The sequence below is a fragment of the Pelodiscus sinensis genome, chromosome 23 (assembly GCF_052426305.1).
Source record: "Pelodiscus sinensis isolate ZL-2025 chromosome 23, ASM5242630v1, whole genome shotgun sequence".
Taxonomy (NCBI): domain Eukaryota; kingdom Metazoa; phylum Chordata; order Testudines; family Trionychidae; genus Pelodiscus; species Pelodiscus sinensis.
This window is the reverse complement of record NC_143074.1, coordinates 13,729,703-13,751,387: the sequence shown is the minus strand read 5'-3', so window position 1 is coordinate 13,751,387 and position 21,685 is coordinate 13,729,703. Positions and strand designations below refer to the sequence as shown.

Below are 21,685 nucleotides of genomic sequence, written 5' to 3'. Positions count from 1 at the left end.
AGTAAGTTTACAGTAAAGCGTCAGAACAGAGGGCTTCTTGCGCCAGAGTTATTCCTCTCCCCACGAGGAATAAGCCCTCTTGTGCAAGAGCTCTTGTGTAAGAAGGCAGTGTGGACGGGCAACAGGGCTTTCTTGCACAAGAAACCCCTACGGCTAAAATGGCCATCAGAGCTTTCCAGCGCAAGAGAGCGTCCACTCTACCATGGACACTCTTGTGCAAAAGCACATCTCTTGTGCAAAAGTACATGGCAGTGTGGACACACTCTTGCACAAGACCTTTTGAGCAAGAACTCTTCTGCAAAACAGTTCTTGAGCAAAAAGCCTGCAGTGTAGGCGTAGCCCTAAAGTCTACGATTCTGCAAGTAGCTAGAGCAGGACAGGTGCTTGCCTAAGCTCCCACATTCTACTTACTGGTGGTGGCACTGGGCAAGTCCCTGCAGCCCTGTCTACAATGAGCAAACACATCATGCTAAGACTAAACTCAACTTTGCCCTAAAGTAGGGCTGTCAATTAACGCCAGCGTTTAACGAAGGACAGAATTAATGCATTAAAAAAATTAATGTGCATTAATCTAGGGTTACCATCCCTCCAGTCCTCGTTTTCCCTTGTTAAATCTCTGGCCGGCTGGCTTTTTTAAATGGCAAAAACTGTCCGGGATTTTGCCCTGCAAAGGGGATCAGGGAGAGGGTGGCAGCACGTGCCTGTCAAATGGAACGTTCGGAGCCACATGCCCAGACCGTTCACAGCCGCTCTGCACAAGCGCCCCAATGCCTGAAGGGGAAAGCACATGGCTGAGGCGGCTCCAGTGATACCCAGGGAAGGTCTGATGTGGGGGGGGGAGTTGGCTCCTCCCACAGAGTCACCGCATTACCATCCGCCCTGCTAGGTTATGTCCCCAGTTCTGCGGGAGGGGTGGGGCACTGGGTTAGAGCAGGTGGGCTGGGGGGGTGGCTGGTTCTGGGGCAGGGCAGGGGCACTAGGTTAGACCGGGGGGGGGGTGCCTGGTTCTGCGGGAGGGGTGAGGGCATTGGGTTGGAGCGGGGGTGGAAGCTGTATTCTTATTATTGCTTAACAGCACAATTAATCGAGCAATTGTTTTAATTGCGTGATTAATCGCGATTAATTTTTTTAATCGCTTGACAGCCCTACCCTAAAATTAACCATAACCAGCTCCTAAAACATTATTAAAACACAAGTGCCCTTGCCCCAGCCAAGGGCAAAATCACATTTCACATCAAGTTAGCTAAAACGTTGGTAACCCAAAGCACTTCTGCAAGCCTATCGCGCCTCAGTTTCCCCAACACTATATGAGGGCTGTGGGTTTTAATGAACATTTGCAGAGCACTGAGGGTGTGTCTAGACTACGGGGGTTTTTCGAAAAAAGTAGCCTTTTTTCGAAAAAACTTCCCCTGCGTCTAGACTGCTGTTGTGTTCTTTTGAAAGTAAATCGAAAGAACACAGAAGTTTTTTCGACCGCGGAAAACCTTTTTTGAGGAAGAATGCCTTTTTTCGAAAGTGCTCTTTCAAAAAAAAAGTGATAGAAATGTAGCCATGTTAGTCTGGTGTAGCTGAAACAAAAAACTGCTACATAGTCCTGTTTTTTCTTTCAAAAAAAGGCGCTATGTAATGCAAACTGCTATTTTGAAAGAGAGCATCCAGACTGCCAGGGTGCTCTCTTTCGAAAAAGCGGCTTGCTTTTTCGAAAGTACCGGTTGTAATCTAGACACTCTTTTTTGAAAGAGAGCACCCTGGCAGTCTGGATGCTCTCTTTCAAAATAGCACAGTTTGCATTACATAGCGCCTTTTTTCGAAAGAGCACTTTCGAAAAAAGGCGTTCTTCCTCAAAAATGAGGTTTTCCGTGGCTTGCTTTTTCGAAAGTACCGGTTGTAGTCTTGACGCTCTTTTTTGAAAGAGGCTTTTTCTAAAGGATCTTTCGAAAAAGCCTCTTTTGAAAGAGGATTGCCGTCTAGACGAAGCCTCAGAGACCCCCCTCCCCCCCAGCTAAACAATGCCATTGTCACGCAGAATTCTGGCTCAGCTCCAACAAACTGATCAAGCCCACTGCTTCCCTAGACCAGTTTTTTCTGTACATGAGACTGGAGGCCTCTGAAATAATGTCAGTGCTCAGACTGACACCCACGAAACTGGAAGGCTCTTCCTTCAGCTTAACCAGAGAGATGGCCAATTTACTGAGCTAGGATGCTCCTGTTACAGCAAACCAGATGCCAGGCCTGACGGGTGATCCTAACCCCCATCTGTTTCCATGTAAATACAAACAGATGCAGCAGGACAGAGGTACAAAGGGAGCTGACGACTTCCCCTGGCCTTCCCCCCATGCCCTGTAGTCCTGCACTATTTCAGCTTTTTCCGGGGTTGAGAGAGACCCTCTGCTTTATGGGTGCCCTTTGTGGTAGCACAGAGAGGTAACCACTCAAAGCCCAATAACAGCAGCTCTAGGCCCTGTCTACAGTGTAACCGCTACCGTATCAGAAGACACTCGTGCAGGGCCTGCATTTAACAGTTGGTTGGCCTTGCAACATTTGAATTTAAATAAATTTAAATTTAAATGAATGGAGATGCCTATCTCCTAGAACTGGAAGGGACTTTGAAAGGTCATCGAGTCCAGTCCCCTACCTTCACAGCAGGACCAAGTACCATCCAACATAGACAAGGCCGATCAGCACAGTAACTCGGTTATTACCAGACTGGGCTACAGCCCTGGACAGTAGCCTGGCTCAGGGATATGGCTAACACACAGCATTACTGGGGCCTAGACGACAAGACCAAGACTTGCTGGGTAGTTGTTTCTGTGAGGGCAGAACCTTGCCTATGGTGTGACAGGAACAATGTGCAGAACGTGCAGAGCAGATGCTGTGGGTATGAAATGTTCCACTTTGGAGCAGTGTGAGATACAGAATAGAGGAACAGGAACTTTCTCAGATCCCAAATATCCCCATCTAGATGAGCCACAGAGTCCACTGATTTATCTGGGTCCATCCTGAAGAAGAGTCACTGCTGATATCACGAGATGTTACAACCATATTAAATGGAGTCCACTCAAATCACTTGGCCTAGAATTCCTTGGGGAGCCATCTCCATCAGTAACCAGCGCAGAAACATGAGCAGTCTGGATTTAATGGACAAGCCAACTGTTCTCTCTCTTACAAAAGACAGATGTATTCCCAAAGATCAAGCGGATACGAGGCTGAAAAGAGAGGCCCTGTTTCTATTTTAAGGAATGTACACAGTAGATAGATGCCAATTCACTCTAAATCTCCATTTAGCGCTTCTGATAGCAATGATAATGTAAGGAACATTTGAATTAAAAAGGCTGAAGACAGCAGGAAAAGCTATTTTCTGTATTAATTTTTAGAAGAGAGCTTGTTCTTATGTGGTGAATGTTTAGCACCGGATGGAGGTGTATAAAAGTAAGGGCCTGTCAGAGGAACAACTTTCATCTTTATTTAATGTAGAATTTTGTTTTCTTCTTTACTATCACAGTTCAAATACACAATTATGACTTCTATCCCAGTTGTGCTCTTCAGCTGGAAAGATCTAGACTGCTCTGTAAATTATACAGCTATAAGGCATCTCTTCACACGGCCATTAAAATGCAGCCATCCCTAGGGTGGGTCCCAGTATCTGTAACAGCATATAGCAACAATAGTTTGGGACATGGATGTAAAAGAGAATTTTGAAGGAGACAGGACATAGTTACCCATGTGGCCAGGATTCCTGGAATTAACACCATAATTAATCCTTGTGAAAAGTGACTTGCACTCATTTACACCCACAAGGATCACATGACAGCCATTTGCAGTACAACCGGGCTCTTCACACCTTGCTGGTTCTTAGCTGGCTGGAGAAGTGTAAGGGTACGTCTACACTAGCTCGTTAGTTTGAGCTAAGTAGGGTAATGAGGGCAAGCGGAGTTCCACGAGGCGTAACGGTAGTTCGAATTAGGATCTTTAATTCGAACTACCTACTCCATGCCGCGTGTAGCCGCGGGCACGGAGTTCGGACTAAGGGGGATTTAAAAATGGCAGCGCCCGGGAACATGCAAATGAAGCCTGGGATATTTAAATCCCAGGCTTCATTTGCAACTCCGCTTGCCCTCATTACCCTACCTAGCTCGAACTAACGAGCTAGTGTAGACGTACCCTAAGAGTTCAAGCCTATGAGGCAGCCTGGGGTCGAATTCAAATTGCTCGCCTGAGGTAAAAGCCAGGTTGCCATGTCTTCACTGCAATTTTAAGCTGCATGATATGATCCAGGGGCCCAGCTGCGGGTGAGCCTAACTGGGCTGTGGCCCACTCACTTTGCATCCAGGCCAGCGGTGGACAAATACCAGCTGATTTGCCAAGGTTAGCCCCTGATGGGATGGCACCGCTAAATTTACTTGCATCTCTGCAGGTACAGCTGCTTGCAGCTCCCATTGGCTAGTGGATCACTATTCCCAGCCAATGGGAGTTGCGGCGAGCGTTGTCCCAGTCTGCACCACTTCCTGCAGCTCCCCTTGGCCGGGAACAGCAATCCACAGCCAACAGGGGTGGCGACCCTCCATATCTGCAGAGGTGCAGGCAAAAATAGTGGCAGTGGCCTGCCAGGGGCTAACCCAGGTGAACAGCCGCCATTTTATTGCCCACCCCTGATCTAGGCCCACCCCCAGGGGCTTTCAAGGCTCCCTCCTGTCCTGCTCCACCCCCATTTTCGCCCACACACCCACCCAAATCAGGGCCTAGCTAAATGGACCCTTCTGGCCGTGCCACTGATGTGACCTGCACTAAGAGCACACTTTTAGCAGCATGGACACACTCTGGGTAGGGATGTAATAGCATAGTGGATTAACCGATAAGTAAAAGCGTATTGGTTAATGCTATAGACTAGATGCATTTCCCTCCCCCCTCTCCTTGCCAGTAAATCTTTTAGCAGCTAGCCAGCAACCTGGCTCAGCCCTGCTTGCAACAGGTCTGGGACCTATCCCCACTGTGGCTCTGCATTTAAAGTGTATTAGGAGCTAGGTGGGCAGGCAGCCTGGCTCAGTCCTGGCTTACACTGGGTGCAGGACCTACCCTCGTTTCAGCTCTGCATTTCAAGTGTATTAAGAGCCGGGCGAGCAGGCAGCCCAGCTCAATTCTGGCTCATGCCGGGTTCGGGAGCTCAGACTCCCCTAAACAGGGACTGCTGCCACCCCGCACTGCTGCCTCTTTCTCAGAAGCAGCAGCACAGGGCGACAGGCAGCCAATCCACAAGGAGAGGCCCTGGAGGTTTTTCGCCTTCCTCTGTAGCATGGGGTACAGGTCACAGCGGGAGGACTCTCTGCATCGTGGGGTCTTCAAAGTATTTGAAGGCTTCAATATCTGAGATATAGGTGAGAGGATTATTCTGGGAGGGGTGGGGGAGATTCTGTGCCCTGCATTGTGCAGGGAGTCAGACTAGATGATCATAATGGTCCCTTCTGACCTTAAAGTCTATGAGAGCTGTTTTTTAAACTGGCTCCCCTTGCGAACCAGCTCTCGCCTGGCACCCCGTGCTGCTGCCTTTGATACACTCAGGTCCAGACTGAGGCATGGGTGAGCCAGGCAGCTGCCCGGGGCGCCAACCGATGGGGAGCACCTGATGGCAGCTGTAAGGGGTGTACGGCATCCCTTACAGCTGCCATCAGGCGCCGCGCGCCCGGCTCCCACAGCACCAGCCCCACAGCACCCTTCCCCCCCACAGCCGCGGGGCCCTGCACGGCCCGGCACAAGCACTAGCAATGGTAACCGGGCCGGGATGGGCAGCGCATGCACCCCGGGGCCAGACCCTGGACTGCGCACCAGCGGCCGTGGCTGGGCCGCGCATGCGTCGTGCGCCCTGGGGGCAGTGCCGCACGCCCGGGCCTAGGGCGCCAAAAGGGCTTGGGCCGGCCCTGGATACACTGACTGCCAGCCCCACCCGGGGACTATAGAATAGTCGACTAACCGATAAAATTCCATGAGGTTACTCGACTGTTCAATTAACCGAATTTTAACATTCCTAACTCTGGGAGTACCACCCATTGAATCTTCAATACTCCTTCCTCTCCTGCAGCACCCAGCCGCTCTGAGGTCTTCCATCCAAATACTGAGCTGGCCAAAGCACCCTCCGGTAATGAGACTGGAGGAAATTGCAGTCCAAGCTGCATGGCTGCAGATCAAGCAAGGACCTGAGGCTAAAGCAATCACAATGAGATATGGTAACGTGAGGAGAATCAGAGGCAGATTTGGGGAGGCTCGTCAGAATTACTTCAGGAAATTGGCAGCTTCCATCATAGACCCAGGCTGTCTAGGTCAGACTGATGCTTTTCTAATTTAAACTGATACTTTCTCGCCAGTGAGGTCAGGCCCTGTGATTCCAGCCATATTAGCACAACCCTGCTCCAGCTGTGTTTGGAGCAGTTACCTCCCAGCTTTGTGTGTAGTGAATGCTAATGGGGCTGAAAAGCTGAGGTTCAGAAAGGAGACAAGGTAGGACAAAGTGGCCTTGAAAAGGTGGGGGACTTTGATCCTTACTAAAGGCAGCTGTTTGTTTTCATACTGAGCCAGGGTTAAGGGAAGCACATTGTACCATGTAACCCACACACCTACTGGGTATGGTTCAATGTCCCACTAGCAGCACTGAAATCACTGACAGAGACAAAGAACGAGTGCAGCCTTAGCTGAGAGCCAGCTGGCTTTTAGCACAAGCGGTAGAAGCTTATGCACTAAGCTCCCGAGGACCCCGATTTGATTCTGCCTGTTGGCATTGCAACTTCATACCCCAGTCCCACATCCTCAGTACCTGCCTTTAACAGGACCAGAACCTAGTCCCCAGAATGAAATAGGTTCAGTATGACTGGAACCGGTGGCTCTACATAAGTGCAATGCAACATATTATGCAAATAGAGACTGAGCCCCATATCACATAGCATGTCTTATATTGGCCCAGAATAACTGACTGTGGCTTAGCGCAATGCTAATATTTCCAAGGAGGAAATGCAAGGATCCTAGTGCATTGCAAGGCATTGCCCTGGACCAGAAGTGCAGGTCCTGGGTCAGTACAAGGCATTTATTGAACCGGAACCGCCTTACCTGGGTCATGAAAGGGGATAAGCGCATAGTTGCTAATGGCTTTTGTGCTCCTGCTGAGTGTCCTCTCCAAGATCCGGGATGCTCCATCTATCACCTGCACCAGGTCGTCGTGCATGGAGCCAGTGACATCAAAGACAAAGGCCAAGGTGACCCCTCCAGAATGGGGGATGGGCTCTCCAAGGCCAGGGGCCAAAAGCAGCCAAAGCCCCAGGAGGAGACCTGCTGTGCGGTGCATGGCCTAGGCGCCGTCCAATGCACAGGCAATCCCTCTGCTCCTGCCCAAACCTTTGTGGGATTCCTTCCTGGGAAAATGCTCTCTCTCCAATTTGCCTGCCCCCCCCCTCCAAAGAACTGAGAATTGCTCCAGCTCTCCCTACTCCTAGGGCAAGAACAACTCCAGGCAGAGAAATCAGGCTGCCTTTCCCTTAGCTGCATCTAGAGGGGCAGATGAGAGCACCTAGCTGCTGGCACAGCTCCCCCCAGCCTCTCCATTCCTTCCTAGCTGCTCCCAGACACCCACTGAAACAAACCAACCAGTGCTGCTGTGCTAGTGTCCCCTGGCTAGACGGTGCCCTCGGACACAGCAGCGGAAGGGGGGCAGACAAGGCCAGCCCTTGGAAGAAGGGCGGCCACCGATAGCTACATGAAGGGAAACCTCCTCTAAAGTGCAACTTCTGCAAGAGAGAATAAAAGCACTTTCTGAGCAACTCCCCTGGTGAGGCAGTGGGTGGGAACTGGAGGAAGGGGCGATTGGATGCAGGTCCTAAAGCCCACATTATTCACGGACATCCTAGCCTGTTTTCTCCCCACCTCCCTCCCCGCTACCTCCACCTCCACCCTCCCCCTCCCCGCTCAGGCCAGAGGCTGAATGAGGACATGGGGCAAGGAGCGGAGTGGACGTGGGGAAACCTGGCCAGGAAGGAATGTACGCAGCGCAAAGAGAACAGCTGGGATGTTAGCTGAACTGTAAAGGGAGCGCCGAGGAAGCGACACCAAGCACACCAGCGCTTTCCCCTGGAAACACCCAACAAGGCAGATCTCTGGAGGAGGCCAGCTAGATTCTCAGCAGACAAAGCCCCAAAGCAAGAGAGGCCTGTTGGATGCTTTCAACATACGTGCCTGTGGGATGAGGAGAAAGCCACCCTAACAACCTCCATGCTGCAGCTTACAGTGACTATCTTGCACATGGTAATGCACAGCACAGAGAACTGTAGGACACTGAGCCGGGTGGGGTGGGAAATGCATTCCATGGCTGTGAAGTTATGGATCATTTAAAGCCAGGGAACATATCACTGGGGAGGGGGAAGTGAAGGACCCTGTGGGCAAGATATGTATCTCCCCTTAAACTTTAAGAAAAGCAGCTGAGCTCTTCCAGATCTTGGCTGTGCAATCTGAGTAAGACACTCAGCAGTGGCTCAGCTCAAGAAAGGGGATTCAGGGATCAATCATTTGCTAAGGTCAGCAGGTGAAACAGTCAAAGACAGGGAGGAAAGAGCCCCAAGTAGCCAGTGTTTTCAGGGCTGCTTCCTGACGGTATGTCTACACTAGCCCCCTAGTTCGAACTAGGGAGACTAATGTAGGCATTCCAAGTTGCAAACGAAGCCTGGGATTTAAATATCCCAGGCTTTATTTGCATGTTCCCATCCGGTCGCCATTTTTAAATTCCACCGGTCAGAAGTAACTGCCCGTGGCTACACGCGGCAGTGAAACGGTAATTCGAACTAAGTCCTTAACTGTTACTCCTCATGGACTTAGTTCGAATTACCGTTTCGATGAGTCGCAATGTCATTAGCATATTTTCTGCCGATGCTTTTTGCGCAAGGGGTTTTTTCGCAAAAAGAAGCAGTGTAGCCGCTTCTGTTTTGTGCAAAAAAACCCTTTTGCGCAAGATCCTTATGCCTCTCCTGGAGGCTACACTTCTTTTTGCACAAAAACCCCTTGCACAAAAAGCATTGGCAGAAAATATGCTAATGACATCGCGACTCATGCTAATTAGTCCGTCATTAGCATACTCTCTGCTGCAAAAATTTGTAGTGTAGACAAAGCCTGCAGATTTACACGTATTAGCTTAGATTTCGCGTTTAGCTTAATGCTGTCCCTAATCAGTTTAAGATAAACCAAAATTAAATCTGATTTAAACCCAAATAAAAGTGTCCACACGGCCTGCTGGCAGGTTTAACTAAACAGTTTTCAAATCAGGATACAAGTTAAACCCATGCATCTGTGTATGTCGACAAGACTTTAGTGTAGCAGGCTGCAGTAGGGTGGCCCCCAGCCTTCTGGTTTACTTAGAGATGTTTAATTTCTCCATCTCTGACTCCCAAAGCAGCATATACTTGGTGACGGAAGTAAACAGAAGGGAGAGATTTATGGTAACATTAATCTTGGAAGAAGAGTCTTTAAAGAAACAAATGGGAACACTGGGACAGTGCCAGTGTTAGTGTTCACAGGCAGGGCTTGAAAGAGGTCCCAGATGCATTGAAAAGGCAGCCTGCTGGACAGAGGTTTCCAGGTGGGAACTATTCTTTGCATTGGATAATCACCCACCCCCGAACATCAGCCAGGAGCAATCAGCCACGTACTTCAGTCTGATTTCCTGCCCCACCCACAAACTGCCTCCAACCTGCCTTCATCTACCCACTTTGCGCACAACAAAATCTTGTCCACCAAGCTACAGCAAGAGGTGTTGCCTTCCTACACAGGGATGCAACAGCTGGGTTGTTGGTCCCCTCTTCATGTAACAGGGCCAGGGAGGATGACACAGACAGGATGACGTAGTCTAGATGAACAGCCTCTCAGGCAGGAGGCTGTAACCATTTGTGTCTGATGCATTGCAGAGGTCACGCTTTCCAGATGGACACTGGAGGAATCTGAAGGGGAGCTGCTGGCACGAAACACCATCCAATTGTATTGTTTTACTTTGGAAGGCCTCGTCACAGCGACCCTGGTCTCTGACCCTGTGGCGTGTGGGGCAGCAGGCTGGCCCAATGCCTTAAGACGCTGCCTGGTATTATGTTGGGTTGTTTTCTATCACTCACTTTCCAAAACTGCTTGGGTGGCTAATTCCCTGTATTTATCTACTGAGCAGCCTTTTTTTTCCTGGCTCCACTGACGCCCTGAGAAGAGCAATTCCAGCTGCACCTGACCAGGCTCTTTTCCCTGTATTAATAAACATCTTTACAACCAAGCTGCCCTCAGCTCCCGACCGAAGGATGGTGAAAGAGCACAAATAGCCATGCCAGGGAAGAGCTTGTCACCATGGAGGATATGACCCTCTCCTGGCACATAGCTGCCTTCCTGTCTTCTGAAAAAGGCCTGGGAGGGGACAAAGTAAGTGGGAATCAAGCCCAAACTTCCAGCAGGATGAAAGTGTTTCCAGTTCAGCTGGAAACACAGGAGTGGCAGGGCCTGAGAAATCAAAGGCCAGGAGTTTATTCCCTTTCCAGGGCTACTTACCTACTTGGAAAGTAAAACGTGTTTGTAGCCACAGCTTCCTGCCAGAGATGGTGGCCACACGGGGCATGTGAAATCCACTTTAGCCAGGGAGCTGAGGGAAATGCAGGCTCCTGGGTCACAGAAAAGACCCTTTGCTTGTTTACTCCTCTCCAGGGTTCAACTCACGGCTGCTTCTTTTCACAGCGCCCCAGCTTTGGGCTGTGCCCAAGATGGGCTTCCACTCCCTCCGGAGGAAAGGGATGCACAAAGAACCCACTTCCATGCTTGACTGTGTTACCCAACTGGTTTTTGCAAAGGATGCTGCCCCCTAGTGGCTAAGTCCACTTGCAGGATAAGGGATTTACTGATGTCCGCAAGAGGAGATCAGCAGAGACTGCCCGCAGTGTGTGCACTCTGATCCGGCAAGGGGCTGCTTCTGGTACCCTGTGACTAAAATGAATTTAGAGACCACTCTGCCTTAGGGAAGCAGTTTAGAGGCTCAGTACTTTCAGGAGTGGTCAGGGAATCTGCTGATTTGCACACAGGCATTTCTGTGCACAGAGTCTTGGCCTATTTTCCTCCGCTGGTCTCTAAGGAGACACGCCTGGTTGTCCTTGCCACGGACACCACCCCGACCAGGCCCAGCATCCACCCTGGGTCTCCTGCTGGGCAGTGCAGTGCTCACCGCCCTGCTGGGGATGGGGTTTAATCCATTTAAATGGACACAGCACCTTCTCTGCCACAGGAACCCGTGGTGCTCACCATCTGGGCCCAGAGAACAGCAGAAAGGAGACACAGCTGCAGTCCCTCCAGACTTTTCCACTTGGGATATTATTAAAAAGCAGAAATCAGGCCCAGCTCCCATTCAAAAATCGGAGCAAGCCAGTTTTTTTCCATCCTTTTCTGATATCCCAGCAGCCTTTTTCTAGCTCTCCCCCCAACCAATGGGTGGGAAAGGCTGTGCTGGATTTAACTCTTTTTTCACCAGGAACCAGGTCCATGCCTGTTCACACTAAGAAAACTCCCATCCTTCCTGTCACTGATCTCTCCTTCTGAAGCATCTGGGCATGTGCTACTACTCTGCAGAGCAGAGGGATGATGGTATCTACAGTGAGGGACAGAATTTACCATTTGGCTAGAATCATGTTAGACAACAGTGTGGTAGAATGTCAGTGGTCAGTCTACATTGGGGCTCCCAGCAGTGTTCTCTGCAAGCTGAGTACTTGGGCGGCTGCCCAGGAGAGATTCAAATGCCGCCCAGCTGATTAGCAGAGCGCCCACAGGTTCCCACAGCCGGCAGCATGTGTTTGTTTTGGTGGTGCACGTTTTGCACTTACCTTGGTGCACATAAACAAAATGTATTCTGCACATGAATGGAAACTATTAGTGGGAACACTGGCTCCCAGAAATGGGGCTGCAATAGAATGAACTTTTAGTATAGTCAGCCCAGTTGTTTAAAGCCTGAAACCTGGGCCACCAAGACATCTCTTCTGTGCTCCCAACAATAATTAGTCACTCTTGTTATGACCAAAAGGAAATCAAGATGTGCTGCACCAAAGGGTTTGTTCAGAACTTTCAGGGCTTATTTCCAAAAGACTTGGCAGATTGAAATTGCAAAAGCAATTTCATAGGAACTTAAAAGCATAATCCATGCATGCAAGCTAGTGGCCTCTTCTCTATCAACTGCCAAATTGCTCCAACAGATATAATGGTCAGGCGGAGGGGGGAAGGGAAACGCAATTAGATTCTGGAAGATACAATTACAAGACATTAATATCAAACATCATCATCAGTTGCAGGCCAAATTGAGACTGACAGCCCTTTACTGCACATGCAAAGCATAGAAATTACAGGAAACGACTGCTGGATATTGGAACAAGATGGCTAAGGGGGACGGAGTGAAAAGACTGCACTCAGAAACGATGCTATGGGAAGTAAGAAAAGGCCAGAGCATACGGGAAAGATTAGAAGCAATATTGGCAAAAGCAACTACCATGGAAAGAATGGAGAAGACAAGGTCTAATCCTAGGAAGAGAAACATTAGGGCTGAGTGGGAGATGTGTGGGAGGTTCGTGACAGGCAGCAGGATCTTGGACTGGGTAACAAGGACATGGATCCAGCAGCTAAGAGCACTAGCATGAAAGAACATAAATAATCATCGGTGCATTACAGGCAGGCAAGATCAGGCAGTCCCACTGTGTCCTGCATCCCAGGAGCTTCTACAAACACTGAATTTAGGCCCATGACTAGGGTTGCCAGGTGTCTGGTTTTCTACCGGACAGTCCGGTATTTGCACCGTCTGTCCAGTAGAAAAATTCAGAAAATACTGGACACATGCAATGTGCCATGTGCAATGTCTGGTATTTTGTGAATTTCTGGCTGGGCGCCGGAGGGAAGCCTGGTGGGGGTGGGGGAGCGACTGGGAGGCGGAGCACGATTGGCTTTGGGAGCCCTGTGGTCACGCGCAAAAGCCAGGTGGGGCGGGGCGGGGCGGGGGTCCCAGCTTTTGCATGGGACCAGAGGCTCCCAGCGCTAATCGCAGCCCCGCCTCCCAGCTGGGAGCCTCTGGTTGAATGCAGAAGCTGGGCAGGGGGAGTGGCTCCCACCCCCACCCCCACCCCCACCCGGCTTCTGCTTGCAAGTAAAGGGAGCGCCTGCTGGGGGCACGGCCGGAAGGACTCTGGCTGCGGCCAGTGGCTGCACCCCCCCACCAGGTCTGCTTCTCACCCCCCTTTCTCTGTCCCCCCAATCCTCCCCTCCAGCCTGACAGCCCCCGATCCCCCCCCCTCTGCTTTCCACTCCCTCTTCCTGCCGGCCAGCCTCGCGGCCCCTGGACTCCCCCTCCCCTGCCAGCTCTGCTTCCCACCCCCCTCCCGGCCAGGCCCTCCCCCCCCGGACAAGCGTGTCCGGCTTTTTAGCGGGGTCTACCCAGCAACTCTACCCATGACTCCACTGTCCCCCATTTTACACATGGGAAGGTACAAAGGCACAGAAAGGCTCAGCAATTTCTGACACACAGGGAGCCTGCCCGAGAGCAGGCAGATCCCTTCACTTCCCAGCCCTGCGCTGTAACCTCCAGACAGTGAATAATGGAAACACACAGGAAAACAGCCACCATTCAGATCAGCTATAAAACCTGCCAAAGGGCCTCCATCGCCATGTCCAGAGAGGAGAAAGGGGCAGAGAGTGGAGGGGCAGGGTGTGTTCGGAGGTTGAAGAGAGGGGCTGTCTTCAGCACTGAACTCACAGGACTATTTGAACCACAGAAGAATAACAAGAAGATTCAAATACAAATCACAATTTCCCCAGGCGGAGAATGTAAAGGCCACATTCCTGCCCAGAACCAATTTATACCCATCTACAGCCCTTCCCTGCTCCTTTTTGGAGATGTGCACTAACTTGCTTGTTCTTAGGGTTGCCACTGTCTGTCTCCCCAGCACTCCAGAACGATGTGGTCCCACCAGTCGCTGCTGGTGTCCAGACACCAGATGCAGCGGGGCACGCTGGCATCCGGGCGCTGCTGCCGCTCCTCCATGACCCCGGGGAGGCCAGGGGGAGAGGCAGGGGGCTGATGTGCACCAGGTGATGCAAGGCAGCCTCCACCCATTGCTGGCAGGCTTGCAGCAGCAAGTCCAAAAACTGGAGCAGCATGCCCAGGGTGAGCTCTGGCTCCATGGTGCCAACTGTGGCGGCATCCCCAATGCGAAGCACTGACACAGGCAGGTGGAGAGAAAAACACTTTGCTGTCCCTCTACGAGGTAGGCAAGCAAGCAGAAAAGCTGAGAACCAGCTGTCCAGGGGGGTCCCTTTAAGCACAAGCCTCAGATAGCCTCAGACAGCAGCCACACAAAGCAACTACTGACCTGATGCCCTGATGGAACTGGTTTCAGCTGCCCTTAAATGCGACCCAGCGTCCAATAAGTGTGGACGTGCTAGTTCGAATAAGCAAAACTCTAATTCGAACTAGTTTTTAAGTCTAGATGCGCTAATTCAAATTAGCTTAGTTCGAATTAATTTAGTTCAAACTAAGTTAGTTCGAATTAGTGCTGTAGTGCAGACATACCCTTTCTCTGCTATTTATTTGGAACTTGGACCCCTTAAACTCCTTTCATCTAATGAAGTGGGTTGTGCTCATGGAAGCTGATGATACCATCTACATTTTTTGTTAGTCTAAGGTGCTGCAGGACTATTCGTTGTTTTTATTTATTTTTTCCCAGTAGACTTGTTTAGCTCATTTTTTCCTGGAAAACTTTGTTAGATTTGAGCTGCAAACATCCCCTGGCTTTCCTTTGGGGAGGTTTCTGGGGTTGCCTTTACCTGGCCTTTCATATCACAGAGGGGTTTCCTCAAAATGGGTGTTGCAAACAAGGTCCTCTCTCCTAGTGGACTTTGCTGTGTAAAGGGCTGGAACATCCCTCCGTGTCAGTGTCCTGTTCCCAGCATTCTTCCAGGATTCTTCAGCAACAAAGCATCTTTTAGGCTGCACCGCTCCCCTGAATCACCACCAGGAACCAGGCAACCCCAGCAGGCGTTATGTCTTACCAATTGCCCACCCCAGTGATGGGGCTGGGTGCAGCATGCTGCTTCAAAGGCCAGTGCTCGTCACAGCCAATATTTCAAATAAACGTTGGACAACAATATCTTTTAAAAGGCTCGGATTCTGCAACCCCTCCTCCAAGTAGTGCATTACACCAGAATCCTAATGATTTCGGAGGAAGTAGTCAGAGGTGCTGGCCTTTCATGGAGTTCATTAAGAGACAAGCTCACAACTCATCATAACAGAGCTTCCATTTGGTCCTGAAGTGCAAGTTTGGAGACGCACAGAGCCAAACTGAATTCAGTGGGATATTTGTGGAGTAGCGTGTTTCTCTTCCAGGCTGGAATATGCTGCCTTGACTTGCTATGGAGACCACCTGACTGCACAGAAAGCATTCAGTGTGTGGTGTATGAACAGGGCTCTTGCATCTGCATAAAGGAATCACACTTCGATCCATTGTAAGAGAAGGTGCAAGTTGAACCTCCCAAATCTGGAACTCTCTAGTCCACCAACATCTGCGGTCTGGCAAGGCCACGGATGTTGCTGGACCAAAGAGCCCTGGGGAGAGTAGAGCCCCAGCTGGGCCAGCAGTGGCTAGGCACAGGAACTCGGTATCAGCCGGGCCAGATGGCCATCTGGGAACCCCCCGTGTAAGTGGGATCAGGCAGCTGGAGCAGCCCCAGCCGGGGAACCCTGAGAACTTCCCCACAGCAGCAGGGCCACACAGTGTCCTGGGAGTCCCGGCCAAGGAATGCTGGTGATGGGGCCAGGCGGTAGCCGGGAGTCCCCGCCCCAGCAGGAGAATCTCTGGTGGCAATGTGGCCAGCTTGGCAGCTCCAGCTGGGAACCCCTAGGAACCCCTCAGCAGCAGTGGGTTTGGAGGTGACGAGGCAGCCCTGGCCAGGAACCCCCCCCCCCCAGCTGGCCTGCAGCAATGGGGCAGGCAGCAGCTGGGCAGCCTTGGGGCCAGGAAACCCCACGGAACCCCTGGAGATACCAGGGCCAGCAGTGGCTGAACAAGGCTGGCGGCGGCCCTGGTAGGGGAGCCCTGACAGCAGTAGGCAGGGAGCCTCGGCCGGACCAGCATTAGCGGAGCAGTAGCAGGGTGGGGAACCCCAGCCTTGAGAGCCCCAGGGAGAAGAGCCGGCAGCGGAGCATTGACCTTTCCTGGTCCCAAGAGTGCCGGACAAGGGAGGTCCAACCTATAGAAAACTCCTGTCCCAAACCAATAAACTCAAGGGACAAAGAGCGTCACAGTGCACAGAGCAATGTAACTATTACAGCTAATAGCAATGGTTACAGAACTAGAAGCCCGGAAAATACAAGCTCCTCTTTTGGGGTGAAATCCTGGTCTCATTGGAGCCAATGGGAATGTTGTGATTGACTTCAGTGGGAACAGTTCACTTTTCCTTCTTAGTTTGTTGCTTGTGTGTGTTAGGAAGTTTTGTTTGTGTGTGCTTTTTATTCTCCTACCTTATTAAAATATAATGCGTTTAAATCAATAAGGGTGCATCTGCACAGCACCATTACCTTGAAATAAGCTACGCAATTTGTGCTATGCAAATTGCGTAGCTTATTTCAGTGTTATTTTGAAATTTGGCACTGTCTACATAGCACCAAATTTCAAAATAAGGCGCTATTCCGAAACTTCCCTTAACCCTTGTGCAATGAGGTTTACATCGGAATAGTGAGCCTGTTATAATTCGATGTAACAGGCTTGCTCTTGAGATGCAGAATACCTATTTCGAGATACCGCTGAGTAGACATAGCCTAATTGAGCAATCAAGCTGGTGTCTGTGACCCTTGACCTAGGAATCCATATTGGATCTCCTCAGGCACTGACCGCTAAGAGACCGGATTTTCCCGCCCAGCGGCAATGAGGGTTCTATTCTCCTCAGACGTTTCCTCCTCTGATGGTTTTAGCAGGACTGTGTTGCCTCAGTCTTAGGGATGTCTGCCATGGTGGCAGCATTGTGCGGGTCCGTCTGTTCCACCATCTGATAACAAGGGACAACCCCAGTAGCACCTGCAATGGGGGAAGAAGAGGATTCTACCTTCCTCGCTAACACACTATTTGCTTGTAATAACACCAGCCTGGAGTGCCTCCGCCAGCACCACTACCAAGTCCTCAGGAAAAAAAGGGCCCAGTAATTAGGGGTTTTCTTACTATTTTAATCACAGAGCCAAAGGGTTTGATTTGGTGGGTCTGGGCTTTAAGCCCCCTGTTGGTTCTTGCCACTATTGCTAGTTTTATGTTTGTCATATCTGCGTCAGATTTTCTTCCCCCGTTTCTCCCTCTTTTGTAATTGATCCCTAAATAACATCTTACCTTGTTTGCACCTAAACATCACCTCCTCTTTCTTTATTTCACCTACACCCGGGGAGGGGAGAGAGGAAAAAGGATCTACTTCACTGCTTAATTACTTCACAGGGGATACAGCTTAATGGGGGGGCTGGGTCTGTATTTCTGGCAAGGGCACCAAGTGGCATTTTTAAACATGTTTGCTGCCTACGCCTTTGGGGTTACAGTGTAGCATGCCCATGTTCCTAGGTAGGGAATCTCCATATTTCACATACGCAGCTTTGCAGTGTATCACAGACCACGTGCGCTTTGTGCTGTAATTTAGCTTTTATTTCGACTGTCACAACGTTCTAGGATTTTGGGGAGGAGGTGGTTTGTTTTGTTTTATTTTTCTGTTGAATTCATCTCAAGATTTAAAAGACAAGGCAATGGGGGCATGCAAAATCCAAACCAGACAGCGCAACACCAGAGCAGACATACAGTCAAGACCTGGGATTTACATGGGGTGCTTTGTAAAAGCTTCTATTTCTTAGCCAAGGGCTTAGCTGACTGATGGCAAGGCCCCTTCAGACACAGCGCGAGGGGCAGGCCAATGCTCTTAGGGACAGAAAGAGAGAGAGAAGGAAATGGAAGCTTTGCTATGCCCAGATGGGGCTGGATCTGGTACTCCCTTGAACACAATGGGGCAGAATCAGGTCTTTAAAAATTCCCTAACACTCACAGTCTCTTAGGGTGAAATTCATCCCACCCTAGGAGGCCCAGGCAGCACCTCATTTACCATTTTCACCCCATATAAAAACTCCCAAAGCCCTTGTTATTTAGGTTTCTAAATCCATTGAAATCAAGCCTAAAGACCTTTGAGTGCCTTGAAGGAGTCATGGGCATAGAGGGGAGGAGGGAACTTGAATACTACCTTGGCTGCCTTCAAAGAAGAGATTTCCATAAGGCTCCTGCCACGAGGAAGAATTAAAGCCACAATCCAAGATGGGCTTTGGCTTCAGTTTGTGTGTAAATCATCTCTGCAGGTCCCCTCTTTGCCTGCCCCTTTGCCTTGGAAAGGCCTCACTAGGGTAGGAAAACTCAGCAGGCAAGCTGTGAAGCAGTCACTGCTTTAGGGTCATTTGTGTAGCCAGCTCAGGTGGACACAGATTGTAAACAGCTGCTTAAAACTGACCTAAGTGGGAAAATTAATTCCCTGCCACTGTTGCTCAAACTGACTTAAAAAAAAATTAAAAGGACTTGAGATGCTTGATTTCCTTAGCAGCAGCAAGGGAAAGAATTGACCATTCCTGCAAATCAGAGCAGGGCAGACAGAAGAAGCAGACACTAATCTTTCTTCATCCTCTAGGGGTCAAGCTGCTTCTTCCTGCTAATTGCGCCTCACCCATATTTGACCTGTCTTAACTAAACCAAGTGGTTTTCCTTTGTCTTCTGGGGATCTCTTTGTCTTGGTCTGCACTAGGGAATTATTTCAACTCCCCTTATTTTGAAATAACAAGCGGAGCATGCACATTACCAAGCCTGTTATTTCGAAATAATGGCCTGGTTATTTTGAAATAACTCCTGCTTACCACAAGGAATAATGCTTATTTCGAAAGAGTTATTTCAAAATAGCGGTAGTGTGGATGCTCCACTGCTGCTATTTCAAAATAACTACTCCCCAGAGTCATTCAAAGTAAATACTCCCAAGTGCTGCTTGGGGCTCTAAGTTGAGGTAGTGTGTCCACATTAAGAGTGGACGGCTACATTTCTATCACATTAAGAGTGTGGCTACACTGCATCCTTACCTTGAAATAGCTTATTTCTACACAGTGCCAAATTTCAAAATAAAGCACTATTCCGACAAGTTCCTTAACCTTTGTGCAATGAGGGTTACAGGGTCACCGGAATAGCGTGTCCATTATTTTGAAATACATTTTGCAATAACAGGCATGTTTAAAGATGTGGAATAGCTATTTTGGGATACTTCTGGTATCCTGAAATAGAGCCACTGTCTAGACGTAGCCTAAGGGAGCCTGCCTTGGACTAATTTTGAGGCTTCCCATAGTGTGGCCACACTATTTCAACATAGTTATTTTGGGAGTTATTATTTTGAAATAAGTTATTTCAAAATAATTTCCTAGTGTAGACCTGCCTTTTAAGAGACAATTATCTTCCCACAGTTCAGGCCCTGCCAATCCTGTCTGTTCCGTTGGTCTGACAAACTGTGGTTTGCATTCCATTGCCTCATATATGTAACTAGATACTAATTATTTAACAGCTGGCTGGTCCACCTTGGACCAGATGTATCACAATGACTCCTGGATATCCAAGGAAGCACCTCTAGAATTTGGGGATTCTGAATCTATGTGCAGATGGCAGCTTTTAATGTCTCCTAGAGTAGACAGTTCGGAGTTGGCTGCACGATATTCTATAGGAAAAGCAGTTTTCCCATGGTCTTTGTATCTAAACTATGCCCTTGAGGTCACACCATATTATTCTCCACCTAGGTGACATGCCAGGAGAAACAGTTTGTGTCTGTGCATATTTACTCACAGACATTCAAGGGGGAAATCAACATGTTGAATGCACTGGGCATCTGGCCAGCTCACCCTGCCCTACTCCTTTCACTTTGAAACATTTTTATCTGACACTGAATATGCCTGTTCTGTGGAATGGGAACTCTAGGGCTGTGTCTACATTGGCACGATCTTGCGCCAAAGCTGCCGCTTTTGCACAAAAACATGCTGCCTGTCTACACTGGCGTGGAGTTCTTGCACAAGACCACTGACATTCTAATGTGTGAAATCAGTGCTTCTTGCGCAAGAACTATGATGCTCCCGCTCAGGAATAAGCCCTCTTGCGCAACTGTTCTTGCGCAAGAGGCCAGTGTAGACAGGCAAAAATGAATTTCTTGCGCAAGAAAGCCCGATGGCTAAAATGGGCATCAGAGCTTTCTTGTGCAAGAGAGAGTCTACACTGGCACGGATGCTCTTGCGCAAAAGCACATCTCTTGCGCAAAGGCACATGCCAGTGTAGACGCTCTCTTGCGCAAATACTCTAACACAAAAACTCTTGCATTAAAGAGTATTTGCGCAAAATCTTGCCAACGTAGACGTAGCCTATTAGTGTTCTCCAAATTCTCCTCCAGTGTGAACAGGTGCAACTCCAATGACACCTATGCGGTTAAATGAGTAGAGCATTGGGCCCATTTCTTTGTCCTCAGTTTCTTCAACTGATTAACAAGATGCAAGAGGCCAGGCGATTGATGCCAGCACACATGGAAGTCAATGATGCTCGTTGAAAAGGAAGGGCCAGACCATGAGTAGCTGCCCCTTCCAATGAAGCTAAATGCAAGTACTGAGCCCCATTCAGACGATGGCCCAGGGGAGATTTGTGGACTGGCAGCTCAGCACTAAAACATTTTTCAAAGGCAATCAAAACCGAATGATAAGTTTGGCTATTACCACTCACAAGAGAATAGCTGTACATAGTTGCTGTTGCCTGTGCTACAGATCATTACAATTAAATACATTAAATAACTAGTCAAGAGAAAAAAACTTTCATGTCTCTCTTTCCTTCTGCCTTGTACAAAGGAAACCAATTATTACGGGTCAGGGGATCCACCAGTCTGATTCTCTCCCCTTTTTCTCCCCAAATCACATATTTTTGTTTCTGGAAGAAACAGCAAAGCCCAGACAAGACCCAGAGAAAGGTGATATAAAATGGCCACAGTTATCACACAAACAGAAAAATAAAAGGAAAGTACAGATCCTGCATTTTAATCTGTGCAACATTGACAGATATCTAAAATAAAACCCTTAAAAATTATGAAGTCTTGCAGCACCTTAGAGACTAACCAAAAATGAAGATGGTATCATGAGTTTTTGTGAATACAACCCATTTCTTTTTTGTCATTGTTTAAGTTTTTTCAGTTACAGACTATCATGGCTACCTCTCTGAAACTGGATAACATCTAGTGCCAGAAAATAAGTTCTCAGAGGCAGGCCATGCACTTTTGACTTTTAATTATTATTAGTTGTTGTTTTTTCAAATGTCACAGCTGCAACACTCTTTCTAGTTCAGGAACATCTCAAGAAATTATATGCAGAAAACATCACAAAAAGAAACAAATCAGTTGCTCTTGTTTTTTAATAATGACCCAGATTTTTTTTTTTTTTAAGAAAGGTAAATGACTTGATGAAATAAAATGAATCTTTCGAAACCTGGAGGAAGTGGTTTCTCCATAGCTCACAATTCCTTTGTGTTTCATTTTCTGGAGACTGTGCAAAATGTATTAATTAATAATAAATAATAGTCACATAATATTTAGTGCTCAC

The 21,685-nt window shown here is 49.0% G+C and overlaps 1 protein-coding gene across 3 annotated transcripts in view; it reads right to left on the bottom strand.

Annotated features, from left to right (window-relative positions):
• Positions 1-7,788, bottom strand: part of HMCN2 (hemicentin 2) — a 133,036-nt gene extending 125,248 nt beyond the window's left edge. For all 3 annotated transcript variants that reach the window (XM_089773013.1, XM_089773014.1, XM_075906051.2), the window contains exon 1: positions 7,093-7,788. In XM_089773013.1, the coding sequence (XP_089629139.1) occupies positions 7,093-7,327 (235 nt within the window). In that variant the 5' untranslated portion in view covers positions 7,328-7,788. The remainder of the gene's footprint in view (positions 1-7,092) is intronic.
• Positions 7,789-21,685: the final 13,897 nt, after the last annotated feature.